At 39.4% G+C, this 20,933-nt stretch overlaps 1 protein-coding gene across 2 annotated transcripts; it reads right to left on the reverse strand.

Moving 5' to 3' along the window:
• Positions 1-235: 235 nt before the first annotated feature.
• On the reverse strand, positions 236-20,361 carry Dipk2a (divergent protein kinase domain 2A). Of its 2 annotated transcripts, none has more exons than XM_036193811.1 (3): positions 19,486-20,361; positions 6,679-6,982; positions 236-3,019 (listed from the first exon to the last, which is right to left on the reverse strand). In XM_036193811.1, exons 1-3 carry the CDS (start codon positions 20,140-20,142, stop codon positions 2,688-2,690), a joined length of 1,293 nt encoding a protein of 430 aa, XP_036049704.1. In that variant the 5' UTR covers positions 20,143-20,361; the 3' UTR covers positions 236-2,687. The 2 variants fall into 2 exon arrangements, with proteins under 2 accessions (XP_036049704.1, XP_036049705.1); XM_036193812.1 differs by lacking the exon at positions 19,486-20,361 and adding an exon at positions 16,645-16,750.
• Positions 20,362-20,933: the final 572 nt, after the last annotated feature.

The following is a 20,933-nucleotide window of genomic DNA, read 5'->3' on the forward strand; positions in this document are numbered from 1 at the left end:
TTATATAATTCTCTTGTGGACATCTGAAAATTCCTAAGCTTCTTTTTCTCCAGTTCTTAGTAGTAGGTTTTAAAAGGTCACTATTACAGAAAAAGAAAATATACATTTTGAGCTCAGCTTATACCCAATCAAGACAGTTTCCAAAGACTGTAGAGAAAGTGCATGTGTGAGGACAGGAATAATTTTTTCTTATTCAAGAAAAATTTAAATAGTTGAAGACAGAGTCTGCAAAGTATGGTTCTTAAAGTATTCTTTATTAAGATCATTAAAAGTTGCAGAGACAACTTTATATTTTATAAAGGCACAGGGAGACAGTTCTGATAAAATATTCAAATTAAACAGTAACGTACAGTACAAAAGACAATTTAAATGCACATACAAACCCCAAATGTTTGATTCAAAAATATTTTACCACGTCTATTAATGGGCAATGATTAAAAATATAAATTGCTGCTGTATAATAAATATCTGAATGTGAACATCTTGATAGCAAAGAGAACAAAATATTTATTGCTTTTCACATACATATATTTTCCCTGTAATTTAAAATTCCTAATTCTTTTACTCTCTTCTCAGCCTTCTCCAAAGAGAAAAGAAATTCCACATAATCTCTAATGGTGGTCATACCGAAGTAGCTACCACTCCCTAGAGTGCTTCTTCACTTCCTGCTCTGTAATCACAAGCACAATCGCTCACCAAAAGTAGGAAGCTGTGGACCCACAGACAACTCCTGTAAGTTCTAGCCTCCATGTTATGAATATGTAGAAAATATAATGGTGTTGTTTTGAAATTGTATATTTTAGTGTAGCTCTAAGGAAGAAGCAAAGGAGTGTTGATGATTTTTCTTACTCTCAAAAACTTTTTGAAGTTAAGATTAAAAAGTTAGATTAGCAAAATCTTCAGTGTTTCATTGAGAGCTATGCAATATACTGATGTATAAGAAGTAATACAATGTGATCTGTTTATAATGGAGATCTCTTACCCTTGGCCTTCCCATTTTTAAACTTGGATCAACTTTATTGCCATCTTCCTTCACTTTGGGATAAGAAACTAATTTAAGATGGTAGAAAGAGAATTTCCATCTCAATAATCAAGTAACATGAAAAGTGTCACCCTAAATAATGAATCAACTTAAGAAGTATTTATGCTAATATATTTGATGAGTTATTGGACCACGTCATGTTTAGATGGTATATAGCAGCTACGAATGTACCTAGTACAGAGTGGATGATCAATAAATAGTTGCTGAATGAATGAAAAGGACAAGCTTGGCTTTGGTTGTGCATGTTTTAATTACTTTCTGATTTCAGTAAGTCAATCCAGAACCCACTACTGCACACTACCCCAAACTCTACTGCAAACCAATGCAACAACTTCAAACAGAAAAATATTGCCTGTGCTATTGAGAGTCAATTTTTACATAGAACAGTTTTTAAATAGACAAAAATTTTACACATTATTTGTTAACCTTTCTACTCACATATTTAAATTTGATGTTCTGATATTTAGCAATTGGGTAAAGAAGATCACAGTGGGCAGACAAGCTTTACAGTAGAAATCATGAATATATCAATAAGTAAAAGGTTCGGATGCCTAATTAAATTCGAACAATGATTACTGTGTTCATTTTGAGAAACCTACCAATGAATAAAATGTTACAAGATCTTTAAGTTATACATTTTCTTAAAGCAGTAGCTCAACTGTCAACATTAAAGGAACAGGTAGATCTTAATTTAAAAGCAACAGCTAAAATACTGAAGTGGGCTAAGAATTGACCAATTCTATTTTCAGTTCTAAACATGGAATGTGTCTAATATTTCTTTGGCATATGCACTACTATCTTGGACTAGTTAGCATTTAAAATCATTGAATTTTATTGTTTCTTCAATGTTATCAAAGTGTAGACTGCTAGTGTATTCTTCTTAAAGCCTTTTCACAAAGGACGCAGTGACATTTTGTAGCATATGTTGAACGACATGTTCAGTGTATACTTATAATTACTGGCATTGAGGGATTAAACTCTTAAATAACCTGAAATGATATCATGCAATGAAGCACAGAAGGTTGAGGGGAGGTAAATTATTTACATAATGAAATACTAAGATCTCTGTAAAAACAGTAAACCTGGGAGTCCTGCTCTAACAGTAAAGTATGTACCGCATAGCACTGAATGAAAACTACTTATATTAAAATTTAAGCAAACACCTAAGTAACCTGGGTGTGTAAAAAAAAAAAAAAAAAGGAAAATAATTTTACACATCAGAAGGAAAAGGTGGCCTATAAAACAGGCCGATCTAACTTGACATTCAAAGTAAATGCAAGAGATTCACAAAATCATGGTAGAAATGCAAACTAAGTACCAAGTACCCTTTGATACACAAGCCATGTAACTATCAGACTCCTTTCCAATAGTGTAACAATATTATTAATCCACTCAGGTATGGGAAGGGAGAAAGCAGTCAATGGTATCTCGTCTCCAAAGTGAAGAACAGACTCGCAGAAGCATCATGTGAACTTTGATGTACAGTAATGTCTTATTTTGATGGATGTTAATGTAAGATCTATCAGAACAAGTTCATCATCCTCTGATGTAATACTTCCACATTTTGTTTTTTTCTAGGCAGTTTTTTGGTGGTTTAGTTTTGCCAGTGCTATTTCAGCGAAGGAAAAGAAAAGATCACCATCTACTACCTCGCGTTGTGACTTAATTGTGCTAGATATCCGCGCAGTTCTTTCGCAGCCTGGAATCGGCCATAGCGCTTCTTGGGGTTGGCACACTCATCCAGCAAGGCCTCCAGTCGGCCATCTTTGGCAATTTCACTTGGTGGATCATGAAGGAGTCCTCCAGAAGTGCCACGCCAGGTGGCATGTCTAGACAAGAGGTTCTGACAAATGGCATAGTAATTATGGTCCACAGTGACACGAGCACAGAGAATTTCTTTTGAAAATGATAAGCAAGCCTCCTTGTCACAGTCATCGAACTTGCTTTCATACCATACGTCCCAGTTCTCAGGCTTATCTGTAAAAGAAAAATCAGAAAGTTTATTTGAAAACCAACTTCTTACTGTTCTCTAACCAGAACATCCCATTACCATACATTTATTCAATACTTTTATACATAAACTATTGGCAAATTTAATTAACATATTAATTCATAAAATTCATAAATAATTTACATATTAATTTACACAACACCATTTATTGACATCTCAGGTAGAAGGATCAAACAAAACCCCTATTATTTTTCAGGTTCATCTAGGGTTTTCTCTAACATAAAAAGGATCATAAAGCATCACCTAACGCTACAAGACTGGAGAGATCTGGATTTCTGCCTGGAGCATCAGAAGGCTACATAAGAACTATAAAGATAACAAATCAAGAAATGAGAGAAAACAGCATTGTAGCCCACAGTACAGTATCTGCAAGGGGATGAACATAGGAACACTGGTCCACCTGGCTGAGGGAACAGAACTGTAACTAGAATGTGAGACAGATACCAGGAAACAGATACAAGTGAAGCTAAAATAATCAAGCTGTAACTTGCATGTTCATTTGCTGCACAGAAAGGTAACAAGGTAACTTTCTTTCTTTCTTTTTTTTTTTTTTTGGTTTTTTGAGACAGGGCTTCTCTGTGTAGCTTTGGAGCCTGTCCTGGAACTCATTCTGTAGCCCAGGCTGGCCTCGAACTCACAGAGATCCACCTGCCTCTGCCTCTCAAGTGAGTGCGCCACCACTGCCCAGTGAAAGGTAACTTTCTACAGTCAGGAGGGACAAGGATGATCATAATAGGCCTGTGAGATGGCTGAGCAGATAAAGGTAAGCCTGATGACCCACATGATGGAAGGAGACAAGAGATTCTCACAAGTTGTCTTCTGTCTCCACACATACACCATGGTATGCCCACACCCACATATATACACCCACAAACACACAAAGAAATGTAACTTTAAAAAGTTACCACAACTAAAGAAAGTCCAGGAAGAAAAGCCAAATCAAAGAAATATTTGAGACAAAAATTAAGACTTAGAGAGCAAAATTCAAGGTTCTACCTGGATGGCAGGATAGGTAATTGTAACATAATGGTGTAAATATTTTATAATATAAACTAGCTATAAGACATTCAGGTGCACCTGTCATTTATGTGAATGGAACTAGATTTGAACCCCTGGGTTTAATTAAATTCAGAAGACTAACATGTATATGAGAACACAAAAGCAAGCATATGCTTGGTGAAGTCAAGGCTTAAAGAGCAAGTTACTAGAGTGTGCAAACCTGAGATGAGACTCCTTATGCAGAGAAAATGCACTCAGGAAGGCCCAAAAGCAAAAGATTCATCTAGGGAAATAAAAGGCTATTACTCCTGAGGCATCAAGGATAATGACCAGATACTAAAATGAAGCATAGCAGGGCCAAGCCACACAGACATCAGAACCACTGAAGCCAGGGAAAGCTGTTGTCATTAGCCAGGAGAAAGCAGGATACCACTTCTTTTTTGTTGTTGTTTTGTTTTGTTTTTTTTTGAGACAGGGTTTCTTCCTGGATCTCGCTCTATAGACCAGGCTGGCCTTGAATTTACAGAGATCCACCTGCCTCTGCCTCCTGAGTGCTGGGATTAAAGGTGTGCGCCATCACCGCCCTGCAGGCTACAACTTTTAAAAATGGAAAGCATGACAGACAATCCTACAATAGTCACAAATATACGAAGAGGAAGAGGGGAACAGGACCCTCAAGTAAGGTATTCATTCCCTGTGGAAGGATCCATGACTAAGAGATCATCAGAAAAGAGCTTGGTGAGTACAGAATCTGAACAGGATGTTAAAAAAGAAAGTGCTAAGCAGGATTGTAATGATCATAGAAAATGCAGGTCAGCCACATGGGCCAGGTACCACAACTTGGCAATTCTGAAGGTAACCTAAAGTTACTCATATCCCTTATGTCAGGAGTTGAGGTAAGCTAAGAAAGTTAAGATTCTCAAACAACTCTTGGGTGTTTTTTTGGTTGAGAAAAGGTCTCACAGTAGCCCAGGATGGCCTCTAACTCAGTATGTACCCTAAGCTGGCCTCAAACTTGTGATGCAACTAAGACACCTGCTCGAGTGTTAGGATTCAGGTGAGAGCGTGACTTCCCTAACATTTCTCTTTCTAGTCAAATTACTTCTAGAATATAGGTTTTATTTATCCTTCACATGTTGAAATTACTATGGTATTTGAATTTCAAAACATTTCCTATATATTACCTACCAATTACACAAAGAGCTCACAACAAATGGACTGAGATATTAAAATCACAGCATTAGACTGAGGCCAGATCTGTGGTGCTAGACACCATCCAAGTTAAACATAAGACAAAACCATCACTATGAGAACCTCAGAGAAGAAAAAAACCACAACATTCCGGTAAGGCCCTGCAGAGAAATGAAGCCTCCACTAAAGCTGACACTTTGATGAGCTGTAACAGCATAAACTACCTTTTGCATTAAACAAGGCCTTGCAACTTTTTCCATACATAACCTCCTTTTGCTCAAGAAGTGTTTATACAACTCTGAACATACAGGAATAGAAACCAAACATTTACTGATTTAAAAAAACCATAAATTATTCTAAAGCAATTATTAGATATATTAGTTGCACCATTTATTAAAGAAAGAAAAATTTCCTACTAATGAGATAAATGTGTGTTTATTTTTAATGTAAGAATTAGCTCTCAGTTGAGTATCTAATATTGCAGAGCACATAGAATTTCAATATTTTCCAGAGCTGATAGATATTTTGAATTTGTAATAATAGTCAATACTGGGAATGCCACTGTGTATAAATACATACTAGAAAATGGCAGAATTATGTTGAGTCATTTCAGAAATGCTAGCAATCTCTCCTAATCCCAAACCCAAACTGATTTTTTAATGAAAACTTAAGCCAGCAATTCAAACAGTAATTTTTAATATCAAATATTCTCACATAATATAATCTAAAAAATACTAATTTGGTATTTATATGCCAAGGAACAACTGTAGGAAAACAGCAAGTTTTCTGTAGTCCAACATTTCTATATTTTATATGAATTGTTTGCAATTCATAAGACACAACAGTCTCCAGTACGCAACAAGGTATTCTAGGCAGCAAAGACTGGCACCGTATAGAATGATAGTATGTCCTGTGCTTTGCATAGCACACCCAGTGTTCAGAATCTAAGCTGCAGTGAAGTTACATGATACAACACAAGCACTCTCTGGTATAGATGTCTCAGATTTATTATGTACTTAATTTTGAATTATTTTTTGCTTCTTGCACAACTCAAAATCCTTTGACTATTGCTACATTTTTTTCACAACCCCTACATTTGGTTATGCAACCCCTTTGAGGTCTGACCCAGTTTAAGAAGCTGTGTCCTAAACCACAGAATACATTATGCAAAAGATGTGCATACATGTACACATACCTCCACAGACTCCACAAGAGGATGGGGAGGGGAGTGTGTACTCATTTAAACATGGGATTTTTACTAAATATGGAGAAAATTTAATTAGAAGTATAACAAATATTTGTTGATCCTGGTTATACAAAAATTTTTAAAAAGACATAAGATTGTCATCTTAAGAAGAAACTTAAGTTTTTATTACAAATATAACATTTAAACACAGAAATGTACAAAAACCAAATATGAAAATTAAATACTTACTTTGTCTAATTAGTCTTTTGTCAGCAACTAAAACATTTTCAGCATCCACAATGATTACCTTCCCATCTCGAGGACCAACTGCAAAATTGTCAAAGCTGACGTCCAGGAGGTAGAGTGCAAATTCAAAGTCATTGTTTGTAAGCTGTTCTGCTATTTCCATTAACTGCCAAGCAAGGTCAACTCTTTTCTCCCATGGTGCATTAAAGTAACTCCACAGTTCTTCTCCAACATAATTTACAGCAACCATTCTTCCACAAGCTCCAAGATATTTTGCAAATGGCCATCCTTCATCAGATGGAAAACTCTACAAGAGAATTATCTTAATATTATAAGACAGTCTGATGAAGTTACATTAGCCTCTCCCCAGATGCTCTCAGTAGATTCCTACTCGGTATAGTTTATCAGTATAAACTTCGTTTTCCGTCCTAACTCTCCCCAGATGCTCTCAGTAGATTCCTACTCGGTATAGTTTATCAGTATAAACTTCATTTTCCGTCCTAACTCATACCATTACTATGGACCCAAAAAAAGTATGGAAAATTTTTTATTTGAAATCTGTGACAAGTATTACTTTTCAAAATCTTGGAATATAAGGCAAGAAACAGTGTCTTTATTACCAACTCTAAAAATATTTATACTTTTCTGCATCTTTTTATCCTACACATGAAAGCAATCAACAGTTTCTTTTGAATGGACATCTTGAAAATACACTAACCAGTAATTATTTACCTGATTAGGCACTGTGCTGTGTGGGCAATAAGGGTGAACTATAGAGGCTCTGTTTAGCCACAGGCTTTTATTTTAGAAGACCAGACACTGAACAAATCGTATGGTGTTAGTTACTAAAGTTTTTGTACAGTCTTAGAGGCTTAACCAATTCATAAGCAGTTGAGAGAATGTTGGGAAGGATTCTTGGACTTTTAACAATAGCCAAAATAGGAAAGAATAAAGTGATCTTGGTTAACACAACCTCCATCCTATGGTCTTCTATTAATCTTGTTTCCTTTCCCCCCCTTGCCCTAGCCTCAAAATTACTTTTTCACATTCGTGAGATTTTCTAATGGGCTTTTTAACTACTGGGAAGATTCTAGTTCCAAATCAAAAGTAATGCCTTTATAACCATAAATAAGTCATTTTTAACTTAATTATCAACTAGATCTGTCCATGATCTCATTCTTGGTGGGAATCTAGCTCAGGGCCCTGTGCATGCCAGACAAACACTCCACCACTGAGCAACACTCCCAGTCCCATTGAAGATACTTCCTACTGCTAAAATGTGCCACTACAGAAATGACTATTGGAGGGAGAAAAAAACAAAACAAAACATGCTAAGAGTTTTTATAAGTTTCAGATGTAGAATTACTACTAGGCCAGGTTTTGTGTCATCCTTGTACTTCTTAGCTGGAAAAAAATTTATGAGATTATACTCACACCAGCACTAAAGGAGAGTGAAGGTGAGCCAGGAGACAGTAAGTACAACCTTACAGCATCCCCGACAAACAACGCAGCAGCCCACTTCTATTACTGAAACCTGAATAATGTATGTTTATTTAAAGAGCCAGAGATGTGGCCCTCCTTGTTAAAAAAAAAAAAAAAAAAAAAAAAAAAGCAATGATAATTTTGCCTAGATCTTTAATTGTCCAAACAGACTATCTGAACTTCAAAATCCTTATGCTAGAACAAGAAGCATCCTTAGAATGAAACCTCGCCTGTAATTCCCAGTTCTCACTTATGTCCCTTTTAGGTCTATACATAGATAGCAATCATACTTGGCATATACAACTTTTCCTTTTAAAAGTATTTTACGACAAAACACTAATCACATGGAAAGATACAGTGGATCTTAAATATAGTAAATTAATAGATTCACTTTGGGGACAGCCAGCAACTACTTAGCCCTTAGAAATTAGAAGTAAACATGTTTTTAATCTTTAACAATATTTTTTTGTTTTTTGTTATTTGGGGCACTGAGGAAAAAAAGTGACAGATTGCTCATGTGAAATGTACAGTGTAAAAACTGTTCACAAACCACACACTATTTCAACTTTGCTCACAATTTAAAATACCTTATAACTTTGACATTTTTGTTAGACAAAAGACTACAACAGACTTAGCTATTTCTCAGAAGTGTGAATGCATAAAGATCTTGACATGAAAATGGAACACTGAAAATTATGTAAGAATGTGGAATTGCATTATTTTGTCATGTAAAAAGTAAAACAAAACTACCTCCATACACTGTATTATTCACACGCCATATTGTAGAACAGACACAAGCATATCTTTGTGAAAATAAAATGGTCTTGACAACAAGAGAAAAGGGATCCCAGCCAACATCTGCACATGTACAAATGCCTCCTTGTTTTTGGAGCCTTTCCAACTGGCAAACAACAGTCAAATGTACACTTCATTACCCGCGCCCCTCATTGAGGAGGGTAAAATATATGAACAAATGTCACACTGAACGACTTTTGTATTAGCATAGTGATTTCAGACAATCTTTAACTGAAATCTTATGCCTTATTTTAAGAAGAACACCACAATTCTTTCATGTAGTTTGCTACCTAATCTTTTGGAAGAACTTTAATCAGTGAAGTCACACCATTTGCTCATAAGACAGTATTTTTCATCATATAATCAAAATACTCTTCATTAATGAGAACTAATTTTTATTAAACACACCGTAGCACATACAAAAAAAGGCTCAGGGTTGGAAGGCAAAATATTTGTATAATTCTATTTAAAACAATTCTGGCTTACAAGCAAAATACCATAGCCAAGCAGAATTTGAGAGACATTTTTAACTTTTAGAACTTGGATTTGTTAAATATAAAGTAATATTAAAATTTTTTTTTTCTGATTAGCAAACTCCTATTGGTATACAGCACAGTAACCTAGATTAAGAAGTTTACTATGGAGGCCTAGATTTCCTGACTTAACCCAAAAATTTGAAAACCAGACATTCAAATTGTCTAGAAGGAGAGTATTTCATTTAATCTGAAATATGCAATTATTTTATTGAATTATTTACAACTGAAAAGACATGCAAATGCTTCTCGAGTAAAGGAGAGGATCTTCAGACTTAGAGCAGTATCAACCACAGATCTAGGAGGGGCTCTCAACTGTTTCTAAATGTTGATAAGGTATTAATGCGTGTATAAAACATAGAGCACCGATGTTATAAAAATAAAGACCACAAAAAGGTACAAAACAGCTGTAAATCTGCATGTTTGCTTTTCCTTTAGTGTGTTTTAAAAATTAAGTTAGTGGCAGCCCAAAGACAACTATATAACATTAATGTAAACACAGAAATTACTTTTATGTAGCATGTAATACAGTAATAGAATACTTGTACATTATATAAGGCCCTGGAAAAGACTGAGATCCACAGAGACAGAGCTTAACTGAAAGAACTAATCTAAGCATCTAAGCACAGTTAACTGCTAAGATCTAAATATTATAAAAGCCTTCTATTAACTTGAAAAATGAAATATTTTGATCTTGAAATGAAATACAAATTATCACGTTTAGGCATCTTGTTTATTCCTGGTCAATAAAACCATAAGCTATTTGACTACCACAAAATTCAAGTGATGTCAATAACAACAATGGACGCACTGACACTGTCTAAAAACCAAAAATTTACTACGGTCATCTTCCACTGTACAAAAAACAAAAACCCAACAACAAAACCCACGGAGCTCATATACAACTTACATGTCAAGATTATGGGAAAAGACAAGAAAATTCAGAGGTATTACACTTCTGTAACATACAGTGTTCAACAAAATTTCTACACTAGTACAAAACTACTATACGGCATATAATAATGGGTTTGAAACGATAAAGGTAGACTCAACTGTCCACCTTAACCTCTACTTCTCAATACCTGAACATAATCCTTCTTCCTCCCACTCCAGACTCCAACAGTCAAGCTACAATCATTTGCTACAGCTTCAGGGGCAATTCTTTTCACTAAGAACAGTTTCATACATGTTAACATAAGCCTGGGATGTACTTACCACACCTATAGTCAGTCTAATAGCACACTTGGGCTTGGCCTAAATAGAGATCATGTAATAGAAATAATCTTGTTATTTTGTATCATAATATGTGCTTGTAGAATGCCATTATGTGTTAATAGCATATGAAGTTACCTTTATAAAATCAAAAAATTCTTAAACAGTGGAATACTGGATTGAAAACAGGTAGCAATATGCCTTGAATCTATCTTGGCGATTGCAAAAAGAACCATAGCTAGCCTGGCTTTTTTTTTTTAATACCCTTGGACTTTAGGTTTATAACTCATATAACTAACTCAACATATTTGAATCCCAATTTCTTTCTATTGAACATTAAAATACAATGACTTTGTTTTGTACTTTGGTAGTAACAGGTTAATGAAGCATTTGGAATTTGTTTTGTACATGTCACCAATTTTTAAAGTCTTGTATTATTAGTATTTATGGCTGTGTTATACATACTCAAAATACCATGTATTTTAGAAAATTTGCTAACAAACTCGCATAGCCCATTATGAACTAAAAGCTTTTAGAAGGAAGGGATTGGATTGAGTAGTTCATGGCCATGATTAGAAGGTGTCATTCATGGATGTCTTAGAACAAGTCAGGAAAATATGCACATTTCATGATGAATATGTGGATTTGGGGAAGCAGTTCTTTAGAAAGTTTGCTAAACTTGGACTGCTTGACTGAAGACAATAGAACAAATATCATTCCAGTTTTACAGAGGAAGAAAACAGAGCTCTCAAATGACTTACTATTTTACTATAAATGACCAGAGACTAACAGATTAAAATAAACCAGGCGGCGCTCCCAGCACTTGGTAGGCAGAGCCAAGAAGATCTCTGTGAGTTTGAGGCAAGCCTGGTCTACAGAGTGAGATCCAGGACAGGCACCAAAACTACACAGAGAAACCCTGTCTTGAAAAAAAAAAAAAAAAAGAAAGAAAAAAGAAAAAAACAAACAAACCACAGATTAAAATAAGGTCAACTTACAAAGACTTGTGTTCTACTGTCTTTTTCTCCTATGTAACCAAAATTAGTTTCATATAATAAATTTTAACTGCCCCAAATCTTTTCATAGAAGAACACAATCTGTATAATTACTCAGGAACTCATAGTATTCTATTGGAAGATAAGTGCAGTTCACAAGAAACATCAAATAAACACACAGGAAATGGTGCTACCATTTAGGATTAATTTTTTTTAAAGAGGGAATTCCTAATATAAACTAACTTCCAAAAGCCTACTAACCATTAAAATATACAATCTAAAGGTCCATCAGTTTTTGTATAACAAGCATTTCTACACACAAAAAAATAAACAAGATTCAAACTTAAGAAAGCAAATGTGTAAAAGCACAGAAATGTGTAAAAGTTTAATTTCAATCTTAAAATTATTTAAAAAACACAAATCTGAATGAAATCCCAGTGTGGCAATGCATGCTGTAACAGCTGTTCATACAGATTAGTCAGCTGGGCCGGGCTGGTGGCAGACCAATGTTCACAGTTTTGTGAACTGTCTAGAGGGGTACAATAAAGTTACTAGATGATTCAACAGTTACCTAATTTTTGCTAGACTTTCTCTAAGATCTTAGCTTCTTAATTTATCTTGGGAAAGAGTGGCCAAAAATCTACCACAAATACAGCAGACACCTAACAAACTCAAGATATTTAAGTCTCAAGATATATCTCATTTATCATGAAATCATTTTCTGAATGCCATTTTCCACCCACCTCAAATCCCAACACTAACCAATGCTTTGAAAATAGCAAGGTGGTTTTATTCACTGAACAGCATGTCAAATGGCTGTATGCAAAACTGGGAACCAATGTCAAATACATTAACAACAAAAACCCATCTTAATATCTTCCTATATTAAATAGAAATAAGTCGTCTTGTAAAAAGAAATCTACCCCTAAAATTCACTTGGCAAAGATTTATGCAACTAATCTCAACAGATCCTTTCTTAGATACTGCACAAACAGCAACTGTTACCCACATTTCTAACTTGAATGTGTAAGTACAAATGCTACATGAAAACATTTGCTCCCAGTTTAAAAAAAAAAAAAAGCAATAGAAGAAATAAGAACAACAAGTTTCCTTACCATCCAATAACCTACGAATGTGATCTTATTTTCATTAAAACAGTACTGACTTCCTTGGTTCCAAAGCACAGGCCTTCTTAAGGACAGTAAAACATCTGTTAACAGTAGTGTCTCCTCCCACCATTAAATAAATGTCTGGTGCTAGTTTATGGAGATGATTAGGATTCTGGTTGTCTTAAATTTAAGATGAAACAAATTCCCCCACCCATTTCTTCTCTGTGCTTTCTTACAATGAAATCTAATGGACGCAGAGATTACTCACTTCCCTTCCTTCCCATCTTAACCCAACAGCAAATCTTAGAAGTTACTGTCCCTCTCTTCTTCCTTAAATGCATTCTCTAAAACTATTTCTCATTCTCCGCTGCTTTGAAAATAAATAATGAGCTCATATGAATGGGTACCCCACTCCCACACAAGATCCTACTTTGAGGCCCTGATTTCTTATCACCAGAGATCTTCCTTGTCCTCTTCTTCATATGTAAAATTTAAAATGACTTTGTTCTTGTGTACTTCCCAAACATAATGATCCAGAAAGCAGAAGCTGTACAAACAGCATCCTGATCTGTCATCCCTGCTGTAAGCCAAGGGTGTATGGAACAGTTGCTGGCAGTACTCAGCAATGCCATAGGAACTCGGATGTAAGTTCTCTTTTATACCATTCATCAATGTCAGTGTACTGAACAAAATTATAATTAATGATTTACCAAGAAAAATAAAAGATTTATTTTGTATTTATGATAGTTATTCTACTCCACTTACCTCATATGGAAGAAATGTCTAACACACCGCCTCCCCTCCCCACCCCACACCCCTGCCTTTTAAATGACTGTTCCCAGTAAACTGGAGCCTGAAGTAATAGCTATGTAGAAGTATACACATACAAATATATGGAAGAGAGGTGGTATATGAGTATCTGTCAAGGCAAAAACCATATAATCTGACACATATATCAACATAATGTACTAAAGATAATCTTCTAACTATTTTAGCTGTCTGAAAACTAAAAAAAACTTGCAAATAATATATTCTAAAGACTTATGTTTATAAATTAAAGATATTTTACACATATTAACTTAATGTTCCATCTCCTTTCATCTTTAAAACAATCCTGTCTGGTAAGTACTAACATCCTCATTTTATTAATTAAATTTCAGGGCCTGAAGCATTTGAGTGGTTTGCCCTGTGTCATCAAATAACTTCATGTTACTACAAAATATAAATGGGCACAATTTCAGCATAGACCCCACCTTCCTACCACCCACTATCTACCTCTGTACTGGCAAAATCCCACACCCTTCAGTATTCAATCCCCCCTAAAAAAAAGGCATATATTACTTTTATGATGGACCCAGGTATACCTCCCTAAATGAGACATATGATGTGTATATACTTCCACTTCTAGGCTTATAATGATGTAATGATTGTAACTAGTAAATGTGTGTGTGTGTGTGTGTGTGTGTGTGTGTGTGTGTGTGTGTGTGTGTCCTAAGCTAGCTCTTCTTGTGGCCCAGGGCAGTCTCTCTAACTTTTTAACGCAAATGCCTTACAAGACAATTTGCCAAATGAATAAGCAAAATTCAATTATTTTGACTGCAATTCTAACAAGCTCTGTAATACTGCATAAATAACTCCTCTTTGCAACCTATAAATTGGATAAATGATTTCAATATATAACTCCTAAAACTTTCCAAAGGCTAGGCTTGGTGACGCATGCCTGTAATCTCAGGACTTGGGAGGTGGGACAGGAAGATCAAGAGTTTATGGTCAAAAATAAAACTTTGCAGGGTTTATAACTAGGATGGCCAACTATCCACCCCACCTTAGACTCATCATTTTCGGTCTTTAAGCTATTTCATAACCATTCAAAATTCACTGAGTGTCTAAGAAATCCAAGTCTCTACATTCTCCAGGCCATTACTAGTTTACTATTCAGGTAATGAATGGAAGGCACAGGAATGAAGGTACAGTTGGCACTTTGTGAAAATTTAGAAGCAATCAATGACAGTAACATAGGTCAGAGCAGCCACAAGGCAGAAAAGCTGAACAAAAACCAGGCTGACAACCACCTGGAAAACTAACCAGTCACCCCAAGACCTGAAATACCAACCCACAGCAAGCAGAGTAGGCAGCAACAATGAGAGAAAGATCTCTATACCCAGCAACAAATGTAAGGATCGCAGACTAAGCCCATGCAGTAGAAATAATATGAAGTGATGTTTCCTTAAGGATGTCTGTTTCACTGGCTTTCCTAATTTAAATAAATTCTTCCCTCAGTTTTGGACCTGAAGTATATCAAATTGTGTGTGTGTGTGTGTGTGTGTGTGTGTGTGTGAAGTTGTAGTTTCATGAAGTTTGGTCAAGTGTTAAACACATTGATGAAGCCTCAATTATAGGCACTCAGGTGAGATTCAAAAGCTTAGGAACTTTGATAAAAAGTGCTCCCTCTGCTCTGCAGGGCCTGTGATGCATAGCTGCAAGCCTCACACTGCGGACTGAGGCAGGAAGACTGAGCTGAGCACCAAAAACAAAACAAAACAAAACAAAAAACCCCAAAAACCACAGCATCAACCTCTAATGGGTTTTGAAGCCTAAATGCAGGACTCCAGTTATTAAAATCAGCTGCCAGAGGGAGAAACTGAAGGGGGCTCCACAGACTACTGCTTGAAATCTCCAAAGTAGAAAACATCCATTCTAGAAACTGCTGAACAAGATGCAAGGCTCCATAGTTTTCTGCTCCTTAAGAGGATTTTTGCTTTGGTTTTGAAATCTGATTACAAGTGTGTAAAATTTAGAGATAGGAAGAAAAGCTCCAAAGATTATTCGCTCTGGCCTCAAGCTCACACCCTAGCAGAGACCTAGTATCCCAGTCTCCCAATCCTCTTTTAGAAGAGATTAGTTAAATCCATTAGTTAAACTTAGAAAACGGACAACAGCAACAAAGAAAAATGAATTTCTCAAATGAGGAATTTGAGAGTTCCCCTAACACAGCAGAATCAAAGGAACTCAACAGACCCATTTAAGAGAAATGAAAGTTTCCATATAAAAAAAATTAATGCTTCTCAAGTTATCCTAACTTTCATCTAAATGATCCTAATCCTCTGTCTACTTCAAAACAAGGTACCTGGAAGTACATCCTCCTGAACACAGACTGCTGCGAAGGGCAAAACACCACTGAATGTTCTCTACCAAATTCCATTGGCTATGTCAAAACGGATGAGATCAGTATAGCTGAGGTTTGGTTCACAGTCTGTCAGATCCACACTCCAACTATGTTCCTGGCAGCTGACCAAACGCACTAGGTGATTACAGTTACCCTCTGTCCTTACGCTAGCATTTATTCACTGTTTACCATGCATCAAGCCCTACACGAATGCTCTGTATATATTTTGCCTTTTACAAGTAAAAGGAAAGCTTAAAAGCCACAGCTTGAACAATAATAATTGCATACTATAAAAATTAAGTCCTATTAAAACTATGATTCAGAAAATTTAAGGCAAATAAAGTTCTACCAATATAATATAATTAAACAAATTCTTGGCTCTTCCCCCTGAAACAACCAAGGGCTTTCTTCACTTGCTAGGACTCCTAGGTGGGTCACAGACAGTGGCAGAAATTAAGCATCTCCAGACTCTCCCCACCCAGACCTCCCCCCTGTTCAAGAACAGACAGCAAGCACAAATACCAACAGAAAAGTTACCAGCAGAACACCTTCCAATGTTTTTCTTCCATTTCTAATGATCCAAGATGGTTATTACACATAAAAACCCCAACAAAATGGCCTCCCAATACTTCCCTGCCCCTCCACAGGACGAGGGCCTGCTAGGCATGAGAACATACCTCTTGATGGGTGAAAACATAAAAGGAACAGTTTCTGACATGACTGAGATCCTGGGACTGTCTAGTCTGTTGCAGAACAGCTTTCCTAGAAGCCAGACTAACCGGTGAGACCAGTAGGCAACAGGAACAGTGGGACAGGGACAGCACAACCTACAGTTAACAGAGGTGTGTATCTTACAGACAACACCGTGCACTTCATTTCCCACTGTTTCTTAAAATCTGAAGAGCTAATGAGTTAAATGAATCTGTATTCTCATTTTTTCCACTAGTACTGTAAACCAAAGATTTTTATTGTTACTTTTGTGAAGAACAGTTTGATAGCATAAGCTCAAAAGGTACCCCCCCCCCTAAAATTTTGGACAATAGAAGTAATTTGGACAATAAGCAAAATCTAGTTTGTCATCAAGCATTCCAAAAATTCGTTAAGTGGCTCCCTCTCCTGGAAAAAAACTGAAAGGTGAGTTGTCTTTAAGCTGTAAAGCCCAGCTCCTTAAAAACACTTTTTAAAACTATATGAAGCAAAAGTATACATCAGTAAAGCAGTCAGTACCTGTGAGTGACTTTCCTATCAGCACCAATATCTTAACTCTCAAGACAGCTAGCTGGCTTTATAGAAACTGTACGCACTAAATGCACCGTCTGCACAGCTAAAAAGTAATGCAAATCATCATCTGATTTACTATATAAAAAGTATTCTTGAGTACAAATGTACTTCCCAACTTATTAGTTTATGCCATCAACAATTCTCAATCACACCATTCATACTTTCAAGCTCTCTACCCAAGATCAAGTGTTTCTGTAAGGGAAGCAGCTACTCCAGGATCTTAGGTCAAACCCCATCTACTCAGGGGAAGAAAAAAGAAAAGAAAAGCCACTATCACACTGTTAAGAACTCTAAAATGTGTCTTTTCCAAGTAGGTGACATAATGGAGTATTAGTACTATCCCTGGGAGCTGGGCTGTCTAAATTAAAGATGTCACAATCTTGTACACATTTTCTCACATACTACATTTACCCTGTACTCTTGGTAACCTAATCATTCACCCAGAGTAATTGTGTCATTAGGTTTCAAATAAAGTGAGAAAAATGCCACGTCATCAACAAAGATGAAAATAATCAGTGTGGAGAAGAGTTAGGACACAAGACACAAGCACACTGGACTATCTCAGCTGCAAAACAAGCTGAAAACGCCAAGACTGTCAGGACACAAAAGCTTTCTGTAAGAGGCAGTTTTGCTGTGTGGAGATTACAAAGTTTCCCAAGTTCAGACTCCTATGTTTATAAAGAGGCAAACAATGTTTCTGAGATATTAATCTTAATATTAGTTGTTCCTAATGTATCTCTCCTCAGAGTCAACGTGATAAAAATTGTTCAATAGGCATTCAGTATTTTAAATGCAGGAACTGTAAATACCTTAAGTTCAGTGCTAAATTTGGGTACCCCAGAGAATTTGACTATCGACCTCAGTGCTAAGCTTTGTCCAGGGACCAATCTTACTGATACAAATATAGCTGGGGGGGGGGGGGAATCAAACTTACACTTAGGGACTCAACCTTTAGAGACTCACTAGTCTGGAAACTAATGAATAAAATAATTCTCCAAGGTAAATTTAACCGAGTTTACACACTGTTCACTATCGATCAGAGATAAAACAGTATTAATTACACAATCTGAACTTTAAAAGTAACCCATCACATATATCCTAACGGCACCTTAAATTTTTTCTAAGACTCACATTAGAACTTCATCTTACCAAATATTCGTGTTAAGACTACGTGGCTGAACTAATCAAGGCTGATTTCTCTCGACTAAGATGGATGTAGAAAACTTAAAAAAAAAAAAAAAAAAAAAAAAAGCCGTAAATACAGTACATTCTTATTCATAGTTCAATCAACAACAATAACAAGGTCCAAACCCCTCCAGCCATTAGTGACATTCTTAGCGGAGAAAGGGTGTGAACTATACAATCAATTACTTGTGGTTAATTTAAAATCACTTTCTCTAGTACTTGCCGTACAGAACTGGTAACTTTTCCTGCAGTCAAGAGGGCTCACACCCCTCCTCTGCGGTCACAGCCCAAGGGCACAGCACTTTAGCCGGCGGGGGGTGGGGTGTGTAGACACACAAATTACTCCAAAGATACACCCGGTTTTTCTCTTATGTTTTTTCTTCCTGCTACCACCAGCAAAGGGATCCCATTCTATCCTGAAAGGCACATTTATTTTCAAAATAAAGTCAGAGGAGAGCAAAGAACGTCCGTTGGGCTGGAGGCCAGAACCTCCTCTCCTCCTCGCTCCTAGCTCTAACCTAAACACTTTAATTCCTTCCTTAACCGGATTGCCAAATGACTAGGGCAGATCACCAGATCAGGATGCAAATGCCCATTTTGGCCTTCAGCCTTCCCAGCCCATATCCAACACTAACTTTTCCCCATCTCTCAGCTCCTAATTCCACGCAAAGCACGAGTCACGGACTAGCCCCCTTCGCTTACCACCCTCCCGCTCTGTGATCTCACCGTCCCCACCTGGTCCCAGAACTAGCCGAGTGACTATCGGGGAGATGAGCTGGAAAACTAAAACAGAGGCAGGCTCAGGAAAGTTCGGCTAGCCAGAAGGGACAGCAACGGAAGGGTGACCGCAATGTCCAAGCACTCGGGAGAGGCTGCGAAGGGGACAAGGGCTCGCGACAGCACTGGACCTGGCATCCAGACGGGGACCGACAGGAGGGCGGAAGGAAACTCGCGGGCAGGCATTTGGGGGAGAGTTGGGGACGCACTCCCTCTGGCGTTGAAGAGCCCCGCGCCCAGGTAGCGGTGACGGCCCCGGGCCCGCGCCTACCTACCTGTAGCACCAGCGGCTCGGGGTTGAAGGCCAGGGTGAGCAGCAGCTGCATGCGCTCCGAGTCCTTGAGGTTGCGCAGCAGGAAGCTGCCCGAGTCCTTGGTCTCGGCGTAGCGGCGCACCAGGCGATCGAGCAGGCGCTGCGAGGGGCAGTGCACCAGGTCCGACCAGCCCTCCACCGCCTCGGGCGTGAGCAGCCGCACGTCGCCGTTGAGGCGCGCGAACTCGGTGCGGGGCATGGCCTGGAGCAGGTCGCAGCGCGGCCGGCCGGTGGCCCGCTTGCAGATGCTCTGGTCGAGCTGCGCCAGCTCGCGCTGCGACCCCAGGCGCTTGAGCACCACGCGCCGGCGGCCGCCCTCGCGGGGCTCGCCGTACTGCGCGAAGTACACGTTCTTCACGTTGAGGAAGTCCAGCAGGCGCAGGCGGCCCCACGCCTCGAAGCCCACCTGGCCGTTGAGGAAGCGGCGGCACCAGCTCGTGCCAAAGCACGCCGGGCACTTATTGAGCTGCAGGAAGCGCCGGTCGGCGAGCTCGTTGCGCTGCCAGGAGGCGAGCAGCGACGGCGAGTGCAGCAGCATCAGCACCAACAGGCTGCCGAGAGCCGCCAGCTTCAGGGCACGGGACAGGCGGCCCAGCTTCAGGGGCACCAGGCGCCACATCCCGCCCGCGCGCGGCAGCGGCCGGGACCGGGGCGGGCGAGCGCACCCCGAGCCGCCCCACCGGCGCCGAGGCCCGCGGCGCAGACGGAGGGCGGCAGCGAGGGAGCCCGCGAGCGGGCTGCGCCGGCCGAGCGCCGCGACTTCCCGGTCGACGGTCTCCACAACTCCCGGCGCCCTCCTCCGAGCTCCCCGCCCTCCGACTCCGCGGGCGCCGCCTCCTTGCCCGCCAAGTTATAGAGGCGCGGAGGGAGGGGAGGGGGAAAGGAGGGAGGGAGAAAGTCGGGGGGGGGGGGGGAGAACGCGGCCGCGCGCACGCGCACTCCCGCCCGGGACGCTAGAGCTGCGCCTGCTGGTCCCGGGCGAGCGGCGCGCGCGCGGGAGGGGGGAGCGTGGAGCCCGGACTCCTCACACTCGAGAAGCGGCGGTGTGCGGAGGGGCGGATGCGGCGGGCCCCACGCGCGGGCGGGCACGCCCGGGAGCGAGGGGCGGAGCCGGGGGCGGGACGAGCGCGCCGCTGGGAAGCGTCAGCGCGGGCTCGCTTCCCAGCGCGGGCTCGCGGGGAGGCGGGGGTGGAGACGGGGGGCGGGGTGAGGGTGGGGGGGGGAGGGATGGACGGAGGGCGCGCCCGGGAGGGCGGAGCTCGCCAGCACCGCAGCCGGAGCCCTTCCGTTACGGTTACTCTTGTGTGACTGTCGGGCTTCACGGGCGCGCCGGAGGCCTTTGTAGAAAGGTTCTCCGGAGGGAGAGGGCGGGGAGAGAAGTGCGCTACGGGAGCACAGCCGCTCTCCCCC

This window comes from Onychomys torridus, chromosome 7, assembly GCF_903995425.1.
Source record: "Onychomys torridus chromosome 7, mOncTor1.1, whole genome shotgun sequence".
NCBI classification, from domain to species: Eukaryota; Metazoa; Chordata; class Mammalia; order Rodentia; family Cricetidae; genus Onychomys; species Onychomys torridus.